The sequence below is a fragment of the Hyaena hyaena genome, unplaced genomic scaffold, assembly GCF_003009895.1.
Source record: "Hyaena hyaena isolate Hyena2069 unplaced genomic scaffold, ASM300989v1 scaffold_296, whole genome shotgun sequence".
NCBI classification, from domain to species: Eukaryota; Metazoa; Chordata; class Mammalia; order Carnivora; family Hyaenidae; genus Hyaena; species Hyaena hyaena.
In genome coordinates, this window is record NW_024080931.1 from 657,853 (window position 1) to 678,320 (window position 20,468).

Consider the following 20,468-nt stretch of genomic DNA (forward strand, 5'->3'; position numbering starts at 1 on the left):
CTGGATGGGTCTCCCCTAGGGCAACTCTTTGCCATGATGCCGACACTTTAGCGGAGGGATTTGCCTCCCTTTGGCCCTTGGGACCATGTGAGTTTTGAGACTCTGGTTTATAGACCAAGAGCATAAAGGATTGGGGGGGGGGTGCAAAAAAATCCAAGTGGCTGCTGCTTTAGGGAGGAGTTGATCCAGGAATCTGAGATCTGGGAATTGATTCCCCTGCGCTACCCTTGATCGACCGTCTCTGGGCCTCAGTTTTCTCATCTGTAAAATGGGGATGATACAGGACCAGTTTGGGGGGGATTAAATGGTGCCATGCAGGTCAGAACCGGCAGAAGGCATTCTGTAGGTTCACCTATGTGGTGAAGGCTGCTCATGTTGCTGGGTCGAGCTTGGCTCCATCGCCTTCTCGCTCAGGGTTGGGGCTCGGTTCCTGACGCCAGGGGCCATCAGGTAACGATCTCTGGGTTCTCACGGCTCCTGGAGAAAAGGGGTCCGCGGAGGGGGACGGGTCCGCGGAAGGGGACAGAAGCCGTATCGCACCTCCCTGCCCCGAATTCACAGAATCCCTAGGTCGGGAGGGGCGCCCTTTGCTGGATCAGGCGCCTTGCAGGGGTCGCCCGACTCCGGAAGCAGGGCGGATCGCGCGCGCGGGTCCCGCAAAAGTCCGGCCCTTCCTGGGCTTCACTTGTGGCTCCAAAGTCCCGGACCAAGCGGGGGCGTGGCCTGGCGGCGGCAGCCTCCCAACACAATTGGTCCTCTGGCCCGTCACTCCCGAGCGCCCGCCTCCCTGGAGTATAAAAGCCTCCCCAGGGGGTGGCCCAAGACAGTTTCCGAGCTGTCCGTCGCGCTCTGCACGTCCCGCTGACCGCGGTGAGAGCCGGGGGGGGCCCCATAGAGGGGTGGGGGGCGAGGTTCGCCGAGTCCCGGGGCGTCCCAGGGGAGGAAGGAGCGGGGAGGACCTTCCTGGGGACCCGGCTGGTCTCTGCGGCCTGGGGAGGGGTCTCCAGCCCGGGCTGAGCTTTCTTGTCTCATTCACCGCCCCACCCCCCACTCAAAATATCCAATTCTGGAAGAGAATCACTTTCAAACTTTCCCCTCTCAGTTCCTGAGACTTTTTTGGGGAAGGCGCGAAAGAGCCCCCTAGAAGTGGCAGTATCAGGCGGGGGGCGGGGGGTAGGTCCCCATTATAAAACACATCCTCTCTAAATTTAAAAGAAGTGTGTTTGCTTTGCAAACGCAGTTCGCAGGCGAGCAGCGGCAGCCTGCCCCGCACAGGAAATCGGCCCTCCCCCGGTCTTCTGGGCGCCCCTACCCCTCCTCCCCACCACCCACCCCAACCAGGGGGCTGTCTTTTTGCCTAGCAAATGGCTTTGCCTCCTGGGGGCTTAGCTCCTCCCTCACCCTGGTTTCTGGGTCGCCCAGCTGACCCTGAGGAGCTGGCACGCTGCCCCCGCCCGCCCCCCCCCCCCCCCCCCCCCCCCCCCCCCCCCCCGTCTCCACTGGGTGGGTGTGGCCAGTGGATGGCTCTAGGCGTCCGCGAAGCCTTACCCCTTATCTGAGTCCTTGGGACCTCTGTCAGGGTTGAGTCCAAGGGCCGGGCCTGGGACCTCGGTGTCTGGGAACTTTGGAAGTTGTATCTTAGCGGTCCCTGGCCGCTGGCAGACCCCAAGGATTTCCCGGGGGGTCACTGACCTCTGCAGTGGCCGCCCTTGGTTAAACCCGCCCCAGGGGGGATCGCTGGGCAAAGGGAATGGGAGAATGGGCCTCCAAGGTGCCCAGGTGAGCTCAGGCACCAGGGAAGGAGGGGGAGTAACTGAACTCGTGATGATCACCAGGGGCCAGTGCGCCTTCTCACCCCGCTTCTCAGCTGGGGACCTTAGTAACCAGCAGAAGCTCGTCCCAGACTGGTTTCACATGTGTGTGAGGTGGTTCTGTTTATTGACTACCTACTATGTGCCAGGCACTGAGCTAAGGGCCATACATGCAGTCACTCTGGCAGTCTCCAGGGACTCTGAGCTGGGAATGCTTATCCCCATTTTACAGATAGGCCAAGCAAGGCTCTGAGAGGGGCTGCTGCTTTCACCGGCTCCCACCACTAGTGAGTTCCAAAGCGGAGATTAGAACCAGCATGGACTCCAGAACTGGTGTCCTCAGGACATCGGTTTGCTGGCTTCTGCCTGGGGAATGGGGTGGTGCTGCAGCCGGTGGCTGGGCCCCCTTTCTCTAGAAGGAAATGCTCAGAATCAGAGTCGGGGACTCACCACAGGCTCATCCCAGAAATACCAGAGGAACCAGCCTCCAAGGCAGGTTCTACCTTTAGCTCCGTTTTGCAGGGGAGAGGGCTGAGAGCCGGAGGGGAGGAGGCTCCTTGCTCAACCGAGTATTGCACGGGCCCAGGTAGGACTCCTGCCACCTAGTCTGATGCGGGTTTCCCCACCTCCTCTCACCTGGCCAGGACACGGAGCGCACCTGTGGCTCCCACTGTACCCTGCAGATGTGCGCATTAGACCCCGGGGCGCTCTTGGCCCTGCCTTCCCTCCTGAGCCTGACTTGGTTGGTCTTGCTAATCTGGTTTGTGGGTTGTTGTTTTTTTTTTTATGTTTATTTACTTTTGAGAGAGTCCAAGTAGGGGAGGGGTAGAGAGAAGGGGGCACAGAGGATCCGAAGCGGGCTCTGCGCTGACAGATCTCGTGAACTCTGAACTCGCCACCGGAGCCGAAGTCGGGTGCGCAACCCACTGAGCCACCCAGGTGCCCCCTTTTTTCTTTTTCTAATGCTTAGCTTTTTTTTTTTTTTTTTGAACTGGTAATATTATCCACCTGGCTCAAAAGCCAGAGGCCTGCCCCAGCCGCCGGATCTTCCCTGAAAGGTGGCCACTGCTAGCAGTTTCCTGTGGCCAGAGGTCCCGTGCCAGCAAAGGTCTCCGCCGCCCCGTCCACACCTTCTGTCCCAGGGGGCTCCGGCTGGTCAGCTGCGCACAGGTCTCTGCGGCAGCTACATGAGGCTGTGCCCTTGGTCTCTCCAGGCCCCTGCTCCTGGGGAACCGGGCTGTTCCCAGTGTCCTGCTGGGCCACACGGCAGTGCGGGCGTGGGGCCAGCCCCTGAAGGTTTCTGGGGCAAAGGGAAGATGGTGGCTCCTGAAAGCAGGCGGCCGCTGGCAGGTTGCTGTCCACCGAGGTGTCGCACCGCAGCTGCCTGCCCCAAGTACTGACAAAGCGGAGCCTTGGAGTTGGCCTTGAAGGTGTGGCCCCGGGAACAGCCGCTGCACAGCACCTGAGCGCCTGTGAGAAGTGCAGACTCGGGCCCCCCCGGGCCTGCCCAGGTCCTCAGGTGCCACGGGTGAATGAGACGCAGGGCCCTAAGAAATGGGGGGAGGGGGTCGCAGGGCGGACGTGGCCCGGACTTCCTCCTGACTAACCCGCCTGTCTGCCGCAGTGCCTGCTTCTGAGAAATGGCTCACAACGGGACGGAAGGCGCTGACGCCCCGGTGACTGCGGGAGAACCGGTCTCGCAGGTGAGGGAGGTCCGGCCCCGTGGGACCTGGCGGGACCTGCTGGCGGCTCGAGGGGGTCAACAGAGATCGATGTGCGGGTGATGGACAGCCCTCCCATGACCCCCAAACCGCGTCTGACGGGCAGGGGTGGGGGCAGAACCGGGGACCCCAAATGCGGGGGTGGGAGGGGAGCAGGGCCACGCTCTGACGCTGCCCACCGGCCTGGCTTTGCCTGTTGTGGGCGCGCCGACTGCACGGAGTCCTACGGTCGAAACCCCTTCGTGGGCACCACGTTTCCGGGGGAATGTCCACGTTGTAGCGGGTCGTCTGTGCGTCAGTCCTTTCTTAAAGTCCTTTCTTAAGTCGGTTAAGTGTCCAGTGTTAGCTCAGGTCAGGATCTCACGGTCCGTGGGTTCGAGCCCCGTGTCGGGCTCTGTGCTGACAGCTCAGAGCCTGGAGCTGCTTCGGATTCTTGTCTCCCTCTCTCTCTGACCCTCCCCTGCTCGCGTGCGCGCTCGCTCTCTCTCTCAGAAATAAATAAAACATTTTTTAAAAATAAAAAAAAAAACCCTGAGGTAAAACAGCATGTAACTGCACAAATACCGCTTTGAAGTGTATGCGGTGCAGCAGCATTAAGTACATTCGATACGTACATATGCCACCATCGAGTTCCGGAAGGTTCTTTGTCCCCCAGATGGAAACCCCTTCCCCAACCGCAGTGATTCCCCAGCCTCCCCCTCCCCCCCCAGCCCCTGGCACCCACTAATCTGAGTTTACCTACTCTGGACATTTCATAGACTTGGGAACATAAATTCACTTTCATAAAAGTAGAACTTTTTATGGTCGGTACCCCGTGAGTGAAATCCTACAGGATTTGTCTTTTTGATTTCCTTTGTTTAAAAAAAAATTTTGTTTTGCGGAGGGGGGGGCAGGCTCCACGCCGTGAATACAGAGCGAGTCACGGGACTCGAATTCACAAAACACAGATGCTGATCTGAGTCGAAACCAAGAGTCGGACGCTTAACCCACTGAGCCCCTCAGGCGCCCCCCTTCCTTTCTAACGCCGTCGGGACGAGGCGACTCGGGATGAGGCGGGTCGCCGGCTCCGTGTTTACCCGTCCCCCCTCCCTTCACTGAATAACGCCGCTCTGAGCACGGTGTACAAATCTCTTTGAGACTGTTTTCAGCCCTCTGTCTGCGTGCACAGACGGGGCTGTGAGGGCTCTCGCCGTCCCTCCCCCTCCTCCGCGAAGTTCTCCAGAGCGGCCGTACTTTACGTCCCCACCAACAGCGCAGGACAGTTCCGATTCTTAATTCAGTTTTGAGAGAGAGAGAGAGACCGAGCGTGAGCGGGGGAGGGGCAGGGAGAGAGGGAGACACAGAACACAGCTCCCCGCAGAGCCTGAAGCGGGGCTCGAACCCACAAAATCCACAAACCCGCGAAATCATGACCTGAGCTGAAGTCAGCCGACCAACCCACTGAGCCCCCTGGTGCCCCAGATTTTTTTTTTTTAAGTAAACTCTTCTCCCAACATGGAGCTCGAATTCACGACCCCGAAATCGAGAGTCACATGGTCCCCAGGAGCCAGCCAGGTGCCCTGAGACTGAACTTTTAAAAACAAACTTTATACCATACTTTTTTTTCTTTAAACATTTTTTTTAAATGTTTTTTTTTATTTATTTCTAGGAGCGAGAGAGAGAGACAGCATGAGCAGGGGAGGGTCAGAGAGAGAGGGAGTCACAGACCGAAACAGGCTCCAGGCTCTGAGCTGGCAGTCAGCACAGAGCCCGACGCGGGGCTCGAACCCACACACCGCGAGATCATGACCCAAGCAAAAGTCGGACGCCCAACCGACTAAGCCACCCAGGCGCCCCAATAGTTTTTTTTTCTTTAATCCACTCACCAAATGATGGACACGGGGGCTGTTTCCACCCACCTGGCCATCACGATGCGGTGAGCCTTCATGGACGAGTGTCCTGTGGTGTGTGTGTCTTGTCCCTTGGGTGGGGTCCTGAAAGCTGGGGTGCCCCGGAGATCGGTGACTAGGTCCGGACAATACCCTGAGGCAGCCGCTCCAACGGCTTTTGTGACCTTGGGTGACTTCCTCAACCCCTCCTTGCCTCAGTTAACCATGCCGTAAAATGGAACAACGCTCCCCATGTCCTGGGACTGGCGGTTAGGTGCGTTCGCACACGAGTCCACGCAGTGCCCATGGGTCTTCCGCCAGCGTCTTCACAAGAGTGATCTTTGCAGCTCCCACCAAACAGGAATGACCCTCCACCCATGTTGTGGGTGCGGCACTGAGCCTCTGTCCCAACAACTTGCTTCTGCCCTTGCAGGGTGACAGCAGCCATAGTCAATATGCAAATGGACAGGGGTGTGGCTGTCAATAAAACTTTATTTACAAAACCAGCCAGCAATGGAATATTATCCACATAAAGAAATGAAGCACAGGCACGTGCCCTCACGTGGACGGACCTGGAGGACACTTTGCCAGTGACAGAAGGCAGTCACAGAAGGACACGTCCAGCATGACCCCACTCACAGGGGTCCCTAGAGGAGTCTCGTCCACAGAGAGAGTAGATGCTGGGAATCAGGTGGGGCAGGGGCAGAGTCCCTGCCTCATGGGGACAGAGTCTCAGTCTGGGGAGAAGTTCTAGGGACGGATGGCTGGGGACAACTGCATGACAGTGTGAGTGTGCTTGACGCCACCGAGCTGTGAGCTTGGAAACTGTTAAGATGGGGGCACCTGGGTGGTTCAGTCGGTTGAGCGTCCGGCTTCGGCTCAGGTCATGATCTCCTGGTTTGTGGGTTCAAGCCCCATGTCTGACTCTATGCTGACAGCTTGGAGCCTGGAGCTGCTTCAGATTCTGTGTCTCCCTCTCTCTCTGCCCCTCCCCCACTTGCTGTCTGTCTCTCTCTCTCAAAAATAAAGAATAAAAAAAAAAAGACAATCAGGTGCAGGGTGCCCCACGGCTGTAGTCCGCCGACCCCAGCTGCAGACCTCCTGTGCCTGGCGCAGAGCAGGGTGTCAAGTGCAGGTTCAAATGGATGGGAGAGGGGCTAAGATAAAGGAGATGCGGAGCGGAACCCCAAGCCCTGGTTTGTGCAACCACATGGGCACGAAGCGAGCGCGGGCTGGGCCGTCTCCCGGCCGGGAGGGACGGGGAACTTCAGGGCACCCGAGTGCCAGGCCCAGCCCCCTGACCTGTTCGCCCCTGCAGCCCAGCGTCGTGGGCCGCGTGGCCAGCATGCCCCTCATCAGCTCCACCTGCGACATGGTGTCAGCCGTCTACGCCTCCACCAAGGAGAGCCACCCCCACGTCAAGACCGTGTGCGACGCGGCTGAGAAGGGCGTGAAGACCCTCACGGCGGCCGCCGTCAGCGGGGCCCAGCCCATCCTCTCCAAGCTGGAGCCCCAGAGTAAGCGACACCGCTTGTCTGTTTTGGGGGGGGTGTCTTCCCCGCCCAGCCCTGCCCCTGCCCAGCACCGGCAGGCCCCGCCTCCTCCCCATCCCCCACCCCAGGCCGAGCCTGTGCCCTAACCATGGACTCCTGCCTCGCCCTGTGTCTTGCAGTCACATCAGCCAGCGAGTACGCCCACAGGGGGCTGGACAAGCTGGAGGAGAATCTGCCCATCCTGCAGCAGCACACGGAGAAGGTACCAGACCTCCGCCCACGGGGGCCCTGGGGCACCCGGTTTGTGGTCCCATCTCAGCTAGTATAGATGCCGTGACCACTTCCTCCCCACCCCCTCTTCGGTCTGTTCCCCTCACCGGGCAGCCTGGAGGAATGCTCTGAACCGCAGCCAGCACCATCCAAAGCTCCCCCCGCCCCCGCACCTCTCACTCTGCCTGGGGCAAGGGCCAAGGCCGCCCCACGTAACACCAGCCTCTGTACTCCGTGTTCGGTAACGTTAGTGCCCGTGGTGGGCACCGGACACAGTGCTAGAAAGAGTGCTTCCCCTTGTGGAACTTTCATCCAGCGGAGAGCAGGGGCAGGGAAGCAAAGACAGTGAACCCATCAGTCGCAACCCTACCCCAGGACCTTTGCATGTGCGCTTCCTTCTTCATGAACCAGCCTTTCAGGTCTTGTTCTAATCCCACCTCTTCAGAGGCCTTCCCTTCCCTCTTAAAGAGGGTCCCTCTAGCCCAGCTCAGTCCAAAACCGTCTGAGGTACCTGTTCGTTCTCTACACCGGCCGATGTGGAAACCACCAGCCGCGTGTGGCTCCCGGGCCCTTGGAACGTGGCTGACGTGACTGGGACACTCAATTACTCATTTAATTGGAAAGCGCTGCAGGTGGCCAGCAGCCAGCATCGTCCTGGCGCGCGAGCACCGCCTGCCTGAGCTCTGAGTCACGCGCTGCACAATGAGCTCCTTTAAAGCCTCGAGTTCAGGGGTTCTAGTGTGTTCGCCCCGCGAAACCAGCGCCACCCATTTTAGAACCTTGCGTCACCCAGAGAGAAACCTCACATCCCTTAGCTGTTCCTCTCCTTCCTGCCGAACACCCCCCCGCCCCCGTCTCCCACAAGCCCCCTCCCGTCTGCCTGTTCTGGACGCATCACACATGTGGACTCACACCCACGTGGCCTCCCGTGTCTGGTTCCCTCCCTGAGCGTCGTGGGTTCAGGGTCCGTCTGCGGGGCGGCGGGTGGGGGCGCCTCGCGCCTGCTCGTGGCCGAGGGACGTGCGCGTGCGCGGTGGATGCACCTAGGGGACGTGCGCGTGCGCGGTGGATGCACCTGAGGGATGTGCGCGTGCGCGGTGGACACGGACATGTGTGGCCGTGCGCATGCGCGGTGGACACGTTCATCTGTGGACGTGCACGTGCGTGGTAGACACGTTGTGTTTATTCCTCCATCTATTCTGGAGTTTTAGGTTGTTCCCACTTGGCTATTATGTGGATATTTGTGTACGTTAGTTTTTTTTACAACATAAAATTTATCATCTTTAGCTCTTTCTAAGTGCAGAGCGGCGTCAAGCACGCTCACGCTGTCATGCAGCGCCCCCCCCCATCCATCTCCAGAACTTTCCATATTTTCCAAACTGACAAACTGAGACTCTGTCCCCATGGAGCACGGACTCGCCGCCCCCGGCTCCCACCATCTACGCTGTCTCTGCGGACGGGACTCCTCTGGGGACCCCCTGGGAGTGGGTCACGCAGGACGTGACCTTCTGTGTCTGGCTTTTGGCTCTGCGCACGGTGTCCCCGGCGCCCGTCCACGTGGTGGCAGGTGGCGGGACGTCTTTCCTGGGCTGAACGATATTCCAGCGTGTGGAGGCACCACGTTTATTTTTTCATCTGTCAGTGGGCCGCTTCCACCTTTTGGCGATTGTGAATCGTGTGTCCACGTTGTGTTAGCTTGTATGTTGCCCGCCGTCTGAAGGGCATTTTGCCTGCTGCTCCGTCTCCCCAGGCGGGGGAAGGGCACAGACTGCTTGTTGCTGTCTGGTGCCCCTCACATAGCCTGGCACGGAGTGGCTGCTTAGTCTTCACTTTTGCCGTGTGGGACCGACAGCCACTCTCAGGCCCACCTGTCCTGGGCTTCTCTTGGGACCACGTGGTCCCCGGAGGGGCAGCGGGGCAAGCCCGCCACCGCTGCCTTTGTGCTGCGCTCTGCCCTGAGGCCACCTGCCTCCGCTGGAAGCTGTGCGCCGCCTCGCCGTGGAGCGCCGCCTGGCGGCCAGAGGCTGCTCTACGCCAGGTTGGGCTGAGGAGGCCCCACCCCTTTACTCGGAACCCAGTGCAGATAGGGAGGAGTTGAACCCGCGTGTCACGGGCAGAGGCCATTAGCGGGGAGGAGGGGGAGGCACTGAAGGTGGAAATTGCCCAGTTCACGGAAGAATGGGGAGCCACCTCCTTAGGGCTGCGCCCTGGTGTTCTCCTTCCGTCCTGCTGGTGCCACAGGAGGCCAACATACCTTCCGTTTATAGAAAGGATGAGCTCAGGGTGACATTCTACAAGGTCATCCAGCAGAGCGCCTCCCAGCTCTTAGAGGCACAGCGGTGTCCAGACTCCAGGCCCTATGAGGTCATCCCCTAACACACACACCCAAGGAAGAGGTATCGTTCCCTGGTTCTGTGGGACGTGATGTTATCACAGCTGGAGTTTGAACTTGGACTGCCATGAGCTACGTGACCGTCACAGTGGACACCTGTCTCCACCCAAAAGAAACTAATTCCAGGGCACCTGGGTGACTAAGTTAAGTGTCGGACTTGGGCTCAGGTCATGATCTCACGGTTCGTGGGTTCGAGCCCCGCGTCGGGCTCTGTGATGACAGCTCGGAGCCTGGAGCTGCTTCGGATTCTGTGACTCCCTCTCTCTCTGACCCTCCCCTGCTCATCCTCTGTCTCAAGGACAGACATCCAAAAACCAAAAACAAAAAACTAATTCCCATGGACCTGAAGAGGGCTAGTTGTTTGGCAGGATGCCAACTTAAAAGAGTACGAATGGGAGTGGTGGGTTGTTAACTTCCCAGAGAGCCATGTGCATAGAGATCTGCTTAAAGACTTAGATTCCAGGAGATTAACACGCACTGATCCATGAACGCCCACTGTGTGCCGGAGCTGCTTCTCCTCCTGGGATACATGAGCAGGGGAGGATCAGAGAGAGAGGGAGACACAGAATCCAAAGCAGGTTCCAGGCTCCAAGCTGCTAGCACAGAGCCCAACACGGGGCTCAAACCCACGAACCGTGAGATCATGACCTGAGCCAAAGTCGGACGCTTAACCGACTGAGCCCCCCAGGCGCCCCCTTAATTACCTCTTTAAGTATCACATTCTGAGGTTGTTGGGATTAGGGTTCACACTGCGGCCCATAACACTGTGGATGAAGAAACGGAAGCACAGAGACGTGGAGTGAGTTACCAAAGGCCGCACAGCTAGGACATATCAAACCAGGGTTCAACCCAGGCTCCAGAGCTCGGGTCCTTCACTGCCAGAGTCAGTGTTTTGGGGTTCACCCAGGAGCTGGAACTCCTGCCTTTGACCCCCCTGGAGGTTGGGGCGTGGGGCTGGGGGGACCCAGGCAGGAAGAGAGGGAGGACAGAGGTGCTGACGCCGGCTTGTGTCGTAGGTGCTGGCAGACACCAAGGAGCTCGTCTCGTCCAAGGTGTCGGGGGCCCGAGAAGCCGTGTCCAACACGGTGTCCAGCGCCAAGGACACAGTGGCCACCCGAGTGACGGAGGCAGTCGGCGTGACCCGGGGCGCCGTGCAGACTGGTGTGGACGCCACCAAGTCTGTGGTGGCCAGCGGCGTCCAGTCGGTCATGGGCTCCCGGGTGGGCCAGATGGTGCTGAGCGGGGTGGACACGATGCTGGGCAAGTCCGAGGAATGGATGGACAACCACCTGCCCATGACAGACGCTGAGCTGGGTGAGTGCAGCCCTCGGGCCTGGACCCCTCCCCCCCGGGGCTCCCCCTTCCTCGCAGCCACCTAGAGGCTGTCCCTCAGTGCCAACCCTGCTGCACCCTGGACCAGTGCAGCAGCCTCCACCCTGGCCCCCAACATCTGTTCTCTTTGAAGCCACCACCAGAGGCCCCTGAGAGCACCCCAGTCAGGTTCTGACCTCTGCTGACAGCCTTTTGGGGCTCCCACCTCCCTCGGGGTAAAAACCTAAGCCCTCTTCATAAAGCCTCCTTTGTGCCCATCCACGCTCCCCTCATTCATTCCACTCCAGCCGTGCTGACTCCTTGCTGATCCTTGAGCATGCTTCCACCCCAGGACCTTTGCACCAGCTATCCTCTCTACCGGAAACATCCTTCCCCTAGACATCAGGAAGGCTTGTTCCCTTCCACCTGCAGCTCTGTGTTCAAATGCCACCTTCCCAGTGAAGCCTCTAAAATTGCAGCCTCCCTCGGCCATACTGCGTTCTGAACCCTGCCCCCACCCCTCCTCACCGGGCTCTGGCCCTGGTGCTCATCATCGGTTCCACGAAGCAGAAGCTTCTGACTTGGTCTCACTGCTGTGCTTTGTCTGGAACGGGCTGGTGCTGGGCAGGCATTCAAACCCATGGGTAAAATCACTCTCCTCTGTCGTCACCCCGCCGCCCCCCCAGATGTTCCTTGAGCCCCTGCTGTGTGACACTCTTCCAAGTCCTGGGGGGACAGAATTCCGCCTTCCTGGAGCTCACAGTATAAAGTATAAGGAAATCAAGGTGGAAGGGGAGAAGTTGTGGGGGTGGACGGGGTAGATGTTTCCTTCGGAGGAGGTGAATGGAGGGAGGGAGGGAGCAGAGTGGCTGTCAGGGCAGAGAGAAGTGTAGAAAACAAAGTCCTGGGGTAGAGCCTGCCCGGTGTGTGTTTGAGAAACAGTGAGGGGGGAGAGGGAGCAGGGGAGGGCCGGGGGAGGGGCCAGGGCAGGTCTGCAGGGCCTTTGGGGACATGGGGGGGGACTTGGGACTTTACCCTTTGGAGGTGGGAACCCTGGAGGGCTGGGTGTGGGCAGAGGAAGAGGAACCGACTTGGGTGCTCAGGAGCGCCCCCTGGTGGCTGCTGTGGGGAGGACCCATGGGGCTGCATGTCAATTAGACACCACGTGCCATCGGACTTTGGCCAGGGTTGGTTTGTGTGAATAAGGAGCCAGACATTTGCAACTGCAGGAAAAAGCTGCAGACAGACCAGATCAGGGGCTCCCAGCGGAGGTGCCGTGCGCATTCTGGGCCAGGTCGTTCTCCGTGGGGGTGTCTGGGTCACTGTTGGGGGTAGGGGGGGCCGAACAGCATCCCTTACCCCATCCACTCAGTGCCAGAGGCACCCCCCCCAAGCACTGCATCAGGCACAGGTGCCCACACCCCACGCAGTGTCCCCTGTGGGGCAGACTCACCTTCCCTGCTTCCCCTGTTCCAGAACATTCACGCACAGGGAATCATGTGGTTCCCCAGTGGGGTAGCACCTCTGTTGGCGATTGGGATTGCAAAATCCTTTTGCAATCTGAGGATCCCTTCTTTCTCTGTTAGCTGGAAAACTTCCCCCGAGAAAGTGCCCTGTGGCCGTTTTCATCAGCCCAGGGCCTGCCCGTGGAGGGCACAGGGGTAACTGGTTTGAACGCTCAGGCTTGTGTGACATGTTCCGATCCTGTGCGTTTGCCGTATGGCCGTTTCACTTGTCCCTCTGCTGCAGAGCTGTTCAGATCTAATGGGCATGCACGCCACGCCCTGAACCTGTGAGAGGCTGGCCGTATAATCTGTGCTGGGTCCTCATACAGGCTTGGCCAGCTTTTTTCTGCAAAGGACCAGAGGGTGAATATTTCAGTCTCTCAGGGGCCAGGAGGCCGCAAAGTCCACCACTACAGTTTGAAAGCAGCCATAGACATAAACCAACGTGCCTGGTGGTGTTCACACATGGTACAAGGCGGGAGGCCGGGCGGATGGCGCCCTAGGGCCGAGGTTTGCAGAGCCTCCTGAAGTCCAGCGCCTCCTAATCCTGCGAAGTGTGTTTCTCATCATACCCGTTTTGCAGATGGGGAAAAGCAAGGCCGGGGGGGAGCTACTCCGCTCCAAGGCTCCGCAGCGTGTGAGCAGCACGTGCAAGCCCGAGGGCCGCTCGCAAAAGCCTGAGCCGGGCGCTCTGCTGGGTAGTGGGCTTCACGGTGCCTCTCCCGACTTCCTCCCTGCAGCCCGCCTCGCCACGTCCCTGGAGGGCTTCGACATCGCCTCGGTGCAGCAGCAGCGGCAGGAGCAGAGCTACTTCGTGCGCCTGGGCTCCCTGTCGGAGCGGCTGCGCCAGCGGGCCTACGCGCACTCGCTGGGCAAACTGCAGCAGACGCGGCAGCGGGCGCAGGAGGCCCTGACGCAGCTGGCGCAGGCGCTCAGCCTGGTGAGGCCCCCGCGGCGCCCCCCAATCCCCCGGTCCCGCTCTGCGCTGCCCCCACCCTGACCCCCGGGGCTGCGGACCTGGGGGCCGCAGGCGGGAGATGGGGGGTGAGATCCAGGATCCTCCCGAGGCCGCGCCCTTGGCCGTCTTCCCTCCGCGTCCTCGCCCGCCCGGCGTCTAACCGCATACGGACCCCGCAACGACCCAGGTGCTCGGCTTAGGCGGTTTGAGGAGACTTACAAACAGAAGCACAGCACCGCCACCACCAGCAAGAGGCGGAACATTTGTTTCCGTCGCCCCAGAAAGGCCCCCACCCCAGACTTTGTGGTCACGTCCTGCCCCTCCCCCCCGTGGGGTTTTTTTCTGTCTGTTCTCTACAGAGCTAAATTCTATTGTTTTCTTCTCTTTGCGTAGCTGCCTGTACTGAGCGCCAGCTCCTCCCTCATTTTTTTTCCTTTTTTGGAGAGAGAGCAAGTGGGGGGGGGGGGCAGAGAGAGAATCCCACGCAGGCTCTGCACCGTCAGCTCAGAGCCGTGAGCTGAGCGGAAGTCAAGAGTGGACACTTAACCCACTGAGCCATCGGGGCACCCCTCCTCCCTCTTCTTTAACTTTTGATTGGGGTAAACTGCACCTTCTTTAACCATTTCCAAGCGCACAGCTCAGTGGCATCAACACACCCACACTGTCTTGCAGCCGCCCCCACCATCCGTCTCCAAAACTGTCCATCTCCCCAAACCAAGACTCTCCCCATGAAACAAACACTGACTCCCCACCCCCGGCTCCCACCATCTACTCTTTGTGTCTGTGGACGGGACGCCTCTAGGGACCTGCTGTGAGGGGGGTCACGCAGGACGTGTCCTCTGTGACTGGCTTCCGTCACTGCGCACAGCGTCCTCCGGGCCCGTCCACGTGGGGGCAGGTGGCAGCACGTCCTTCCTTTTTAAGGCTGAATGATATTCCATTGAAGCAGTTTTTAAGGCTCTGCTTCTGTTCCTTTGGCCGAAGCCACGCTCGAGGCCGGGCCGGTTACAGGGAGAAGCAGACGACACAGGAGGAGGTGCCGGGAATGTGCGGGCGCTCCCTCCCTTTGCAAGCAGCACGTGGTGCGTGCACCTGGCGGGGATGAGACCACAGGCGTGGGGAGGATCCCTCCCGCTTTCCTCCCCTTCACAGGCCATCCCATCCTGGATTAAAGGAGGACCTCGAGGGCCTCTCTCTGGACTCCGGCCTCTCCCGGGACGCGGGCCTTGCTCAGGCGCTGGAGGCAGCCTCTCTCTCACTCTCTCTCCTCCCTCGCTCTCTTGCTCCAGATGGAAACCGTCAAGCATGGAGTTGATCAGAAGCTGGTGGAGGGTCAGGAGAAACTGCACCAGATGTGGCTCAGCTGGACCCAGAAGCAGCTCCAGGGCACGGAGGAGAACCCGGCCAAGCCAGAGGTACCAACGTGGGGTGCGCGGGGGACGCTTCGGGCCCTGACTTCCTTCTTCACACTTCTGTCGGACAGGCCTACCTGCCTAGAATGCCTTCCCCAGCCTTTTCTCCCATTAACTGCCTTCTGGGCATAACAGCACCTCTTCCAGGAAGCCCGCCTTGATTTCCTCCTTTAGGTGTGGGTGTCACTTCTGAACCGCAGGACACTTGAGAGTGAAGCCTCTCAACCTGCTGGACTCTAAGCCATGCCTGTGTGCCTTCTCCCCTATCCCAGCGCCAGCGAGCCCTGTATACTCCCCTGCCTGGCTCCCTGGTGACTGGCGACCTCACGTCCCTCCCAGCCATCCCAGGCATTGGCCTTCCCTGCTCTGCTCTGACCAGCACTGCCTGTACCTTCGCTCATGTCAGCTCTCCTTGAACCAGCGCCTTCCCTCATTCTCACGCCCCATCCTGAACATCCCTCAGTCTCAGGCTGGCCTAGCGCTATAGCTTCTCAGCTTAACCTCTCTGGGCCTCAGTGTCCCCATCTGTAAATGGGACGTAGGGTTTTCCAGGGTTCTTCGGGCCACGTGGAGACAGTCCAGGTGTCCACTGATGGATGAATGGATCAGCACAACGTATCCACCGTGCACGGGAATGTCCCCCGGCCGCGAGCAGGAGCGAGGTGCCCTCACCCCATCCCGAGGCCGGACCCTGAACACATGACGCTCAGGGAACCAGACACAGGAGGCCACGCGGGGTATGAGTCCACGTGCGTGAAACGTCCAAAACAGGCTCATGCACAGACAGGAAGGGAGTTCGAGGTTGTCAGAGGCTTGGGGAGGGGGTCCAGACTGACTCCTTCATGCGGAGATTTCTTTGGTGGGTGTTGGAATGTTCTAGAGTTCGAGGCAGTGGGTGCACAACCTCGTGAATGTACTGAAAACCACGGAACTATACACTTAAAAGGGTGTATTTTCTGGTCCGTGAGTTATAGATGTTTATAAAGAACACTGAGTTACTACGTGAGGCACACAGCGAGCCCTACAAGAGTGGTATTTATGAAGATCTCACCCTCTGTGTCTGCAGATGCAAGTTAGCATTCAGACCCAAATCACCTACATCTGCCTCCCTCTCCCTTCCCCCCACCGCTGACCACGGCAACCAGAGGATGCGGGTGTTGACTCTGGTCGGCACCTCCCTGCCAGGTTCAAGTCCAGAGCCCTCTGATGGTAGGTTGGGGGCAAAGTCCTGCCTCCCAGCTTGTTCTCACCCCCCTGTGCTGGGGGTGGGGTGTTAAGGTCCCGATTCACACGTTTACACTTTAGTCTCCTCCACTGCTTACAGCTCCTGCCTGGAAAGTTCTTCCAGACCTCCTCTTAAAAAAAAAACCTTGAAAAAGTCTTGATTTATTAAAGTTCTACTGAGATACAATTCACATGCGATCCAGTGGTTTTTAGCCTATTCACAGGGCTGTGCAGACTTCACCAGGATGCATTTACAACCTTCCTACTAACCCCGAGGGAGATCTTCTCCCCTTTCTAGCACACGCTCCTTCTCCCCAGCACCCACGAGCCCCTTCCTGTCTGGAGGAGCCTGTTCTGGACGTTTCACACCCCGCGTGGCCTCTGGTGTCTGGTTCCCTCCCTGCGGGTCGTGTGTTTAGGGTCCCCGGTGCAGGGCGGCGGGTGTCGACGCTTCTCTCCTGCTTGAGCCGGAGTGACATCCTGTGTGGGTCATGTGTGGGTCGTGTTTGTTATTACAAGTTGATGGACTTCTGGAGTGTCTCCACTTCTCTGGGGTAGATACCTAGAAATGGAATGAATCGCTGGTCATGTGGAAACTCTTAACATTAAAAAAAATTTTTTTTTAACGTTTATTTTGAGAGAGAAAGAGAGAGCGCGCGCGCGTGCGCATGAAAGGGGGAGGGGCAGAGAAAGGGAGACACAGAATCTGAAGCAGCTCCAGGCTCTTAGCCGTCAGCACAGAGCCCGCCGCGGGGCTCGAACTCACTGACCGTGAGATCACGACCTGAGCTGAAGTCTGACGCTCAACCAACGGAGCACCCCAGGAGCCTGGGAAACTAACATTTGCAGGATCCGCCAGACCGTTTTCCAAAGTGACTGTGCCTCTTTTTCATTTTGGGGTCCGTGTCACATGGCTCAGAACTCAAAAAGAGTTGGCATCCCAAACCACCGTGCTGGGCGGGCTCTCCTCGGGAAAGGTTTTCCGGAAGGTCGGCGGGAGAACCCTCTCTTTCCGTCGGCTTTGGATCCCGAAGCACATGGCCCTGACGGTCCTGATCCCTTCCCAGCAGGTGGAGTCCCAGACGCTCGCCATGTGCCGTGACGTTGCACACCAGCTGCGGGACACCTGTGTCTCGCTGGGGTCCAGCGTCCAGGGGCTGCCGACCCACGTGAAGGACCAAGTGCAGCAGGCTCGCCACCAGGTGGAGGACCTCCAGGCCACCTTCTCCGGCATCCACTCCTTCCAGGACCTGTCCGGCGCCATCCTGACGCAGAGCCGAGAGCGGGTGGCCAAGGCCCGAGAGGCCCTTGACCACATGGTGGAGTACGTGGCCCAGAACGCGCCCATCATGTGGCTGGTCGGACCCTTTGCGCCAGGTGTCGTGGAGAAAGCTCCGGAAGTCGTGGGGAACGCCCCGGAAGTCGTGGAGAACGCTCCGGAAGCTGTGGAGAACGCCCCGGAAGTTGTGGAGAACGCCCCGGAAGGGAAGAAATAGGACCACCAGAAGGGGCCTCAAGGGACTTAGTCTCTCCCTGAGGGGTCAGCACGAGCACTGCACCCCTCGCCCCGTCACCCCTCTCCCCTTTGCCCCGCTTGGAACGTGTGTTACTTCCTTTCCTCCCAGCGTATCTCCGCTACCACCTCGGGGAGCCCCCTCCGCGAGCTCGGAGGACGCACGTTCTGAGCCTTACTTCCATCAGTCATTAGGGGAAGGTTTCCAGAAACAAATTTTTTCTAGAAGGTCCTCAACTCCCCCCACCCCATTTTTTTTTTCCTTAGAAACAAAGGGTAGATTCCTTAGATCCCGTCTGTCCTGTTCAAGGCCCCTGGATATCCGCCTTTGGCTAACGGACTTGGACTTCTGGCCCGCGAAGTGGCCCTTCTGGGGTCTGGGGTGGAGGCAGAACGGCTGAGACCCATTCTAGAGCAGACGGGGGCCGGGGTCGGCCTGGCCAGTCGTGGGTGCGTGGAGTTTCGCTGTTGCCTTAATAAATTTCACCTGCAGCTAAGTACAGGCTGTGTGCGCACGCGCGTGTGTGTTCCCCGGAGCTGAGCGACGCGGGGTGTCCCTGTGGCCGCCTCGGCGCGTTTCCCTGCTCTGCTTGCACGGATGTGACCAGGACAGGGCCAGGTCTGCGGTGGGGCTGACAGTTCTCGCCCACCACCTGGGACAGGAGAAGAGCAGGGTGGGAGGGTCCTTTACCTCCCCGCCCCCAATGCCATGCGGTGTTGGACACTTAAGTGACCGAGCCACTCAGGCGCCACGAAAACCTGTTTGTTTCTTTTAAGAGGAGATCTGAACACTTCTCATTAGAAAAATAACTAGTAATGGCAGACATTAACTTCTTGTGCTCATTTTGCAATATATACACATACCAAATCAGTATGTTATATACCTAACAGGTACTGTGCTCTCTGTCAGCTGTATCTCAATTTTTAAGGAAGATTAAACATTTGGGGGCAATATAAGAGAAAGAACATGCAATAACATTCAAAATTAGATACAACAGAAACCCTGTCTCTCACACTTAATATTTCCTCTACTCAAATCACCATACAAAATGATTTAGACTAAAAGTGCAAATTTTCACATTCCCCCCCAAAAGCGCCGTGTGTTTGCTTGTGTGTCGGCTTGGCTTGTGAGCTAAGAACAGTTTACCTTTTTCTTTAATTACTTAAGTAAGCTCTACCCCCAACATGGGGCTCGAACCCATGACCCTGAGAGTCATAGGCTCCATCCACTGAGCCAGCCAGGCAACCCAGCGTAGTTTCCGTTTTTAAAAAAAATTTTAATGTTTATTTTATTTTTGAGAGACAGAGCCTGAGCAGGGAAAGGGCAGAGAGAGGAGACACAGAATCCGAAGCAGGCTCCAGGCTCTGAGCTGTCAGCACAGAGCCCGATGAGGGGCTCGAACCCATGAACCGTGAGACCGTGACCTGAGCTGAAGTCGGATGCTTAACCGACTGAGCCACCCAGGTGCCCTGTAGTTTCCATTTTTAAAGCAAACAAAAATATGCAACAGAGACCGCCTGCGGCCCACAAAACCTGAAATAGTCACTCTCTGACCCTTTACAGGGAAGGTTGCCATGCAGGGCCTGACACCTTCCTGTTGTCTTACTGCTTAGAAGCACTTCTCTGTACTTGAGAGCTGCGGTGTGTTTCGCCGCAGAAACTGCACATCACCACGTCCCGCTTATGAGACTAGGCCTAAGGGTGTCAGCACATCTCCAGCAGAAGGTAAGGATGCAGGTTTGGGAGGCAGGGAAGCAAATGATCGGTGCTGCAGCGATGAGCTGGGCCAGTCCAGTATCTGTCCCCAACCAAGACACAGGCGTGAGGAGGGGGATTTGGGGTCCCTCTGTAGCCCTACCAGAGAATTAATATGACCCTGTATACTTTCTCATCAGCCACAGCAGGACGTCACCTTCTCCTGGGGGCTCTGGTCTATGGACAAAGGCTTACTTAAACTTAAAACTTACTTTACTTAAAGCCTGGGTGGCTCAGTCGGAGGAGCGTCCAATTTTGATTTTGGCTCATGAATGCAAGGTCACGGGATCAACCCGCATCGGGCTCCTTGCTGAGCATGGAGTCTGCTTAAGATTCTCTCTCTCGCTCCCTCTGCTCCTCCACACACACCCCCCCTTGCACTTGCTTATGCTCTCTAAAAAAATTTTTTTTAATTTTTTTTTTTTATTTCCAGGAGAGAGAGAGAGAGAGACAGCATGAGCAGGGGAGGGTCAGAGAGAGAGGGAGTCACAGACTGAAACAGGCTCCAGGCTCTGAGCTGACAGCACAGAGCCCGACGCGGGGCTCGAACCCACAAACCGCGAGATCATGACCTAAGCGAAAGTCGGACACTTAACCGACTAAGCCACCCAGGTGCCCTTAAAAAAATTTTTTTAAGTTATTTGTGGGGTGCCTGGGTGGCTCCATTGGTTGAGCACCTGAGTTTTGACTTTGGCTGGGGTCACGGTCTCACTGTTCGTGAGTTGGAACCCCACGTCGGGCTCTGCACTGGTGGTGTGGAGCCTGCTTGGGTTTCTCTCTCTCTTGTTCTTGCTCTTCCTTTGTCTCTGCCCCTCCCCAGCTCGTGCTCTATAAAAATAAATAATAGACATAAAAGGTCATTTCTAAAAGCAAACAAAAAGCAATCTGGGGCATCTCCATGTGTTCTAGCACTCCTGTATCTTAGTTTATACCCAAGTGTGACCATGTGTCTGCACTAAGGCCCCCAAATGTTCATGGCTGCTGTATTCTCTTTTTAAAAAAATGGTTATTGGGGCACCTGGGTGGCTCAGTCTGTTGGGTGTCTGACTTCAGCTTAGGTCATGATCTTACGGGCTCACCTCTGTGCTAACAGCACGGAGCCTGCTTCTAATTCTGTGTCTCCCTCTCTGCCTACTCTTAAAAAAAAAAATTTTTTTTTTCTTAATATTTATTTTGACAGAGTGCAAGCAGGGATGGGGCAGATAGGGAGAGAGAGATTCCCAGGTAGGCTGGG

General features: G+C 57.9%; 1 protein-coding gene across 2 annotated transcripts; it reads left to right on the top strand.

Annotated features, from left to right (window-relative positions):
- The first annotated feature begins 828 nt into the window (after nt 1–828).
- On the top strand, nt 829–17,978 carry PLIN3 (perilipin 3). Of its 2 annotated transcripts, none has more exons than XM_039247580.1 (8): nt 829–870; nt 3,436–3,514; nt 6,719–6,917; nt 7,073–7,155; nt 10,572–10,869; nt 13,112–13,311; nt 14,619–14,744; nt 17,033–17,978. In XM_039247580.1, exons 2-8 carry the CDS (start codon nt 3,452–3,454, stop codon nt 17,459–17,461), a joined length of 1,398 nt encoding a protein of 465 aa, XP_039103511.1. In that variant the 5' UTR covers nt 829–870; nt 3,436–3,451; the 3' UTR covers nt 17,462–17,978. The 2 variants fall into 2 exon arrangements, with proteins under 2 accessions (XP_039103511.1, XP_039103512.1); XM_039247581.1 differs by having other exon boundaries at nt 17,036–17,978.
- Nucleotides 17,979–20,468: the final 2,490 nt, after the last annotated feature.

Bases quoted from the DNA above. Each gene is read 5' to 3' on its own strand.
- PLIN3 (XM_039247580.1), top strand. From the start codon at position 3,452: ATGGCTCACAACGGGACGGAAGGCGCTGACGCCCCGGTGACTGCGGGA. The intron at 3,515-6,718 runs GTGAGGGAGGTC...TCGCCCCTGCAG, and splicing joins CGGGAGAACCGGTCTCGCAG to CCCAGCGTCGTGGGCCGCGT. The intron at 13,312-14,618 runs GTGAGGCCCCCG...CTCTTGCTCCAG, and splicing joins TGGCGCAGGCGCTCAGCCTG to ATGGAAACCGTCAAGCATGG.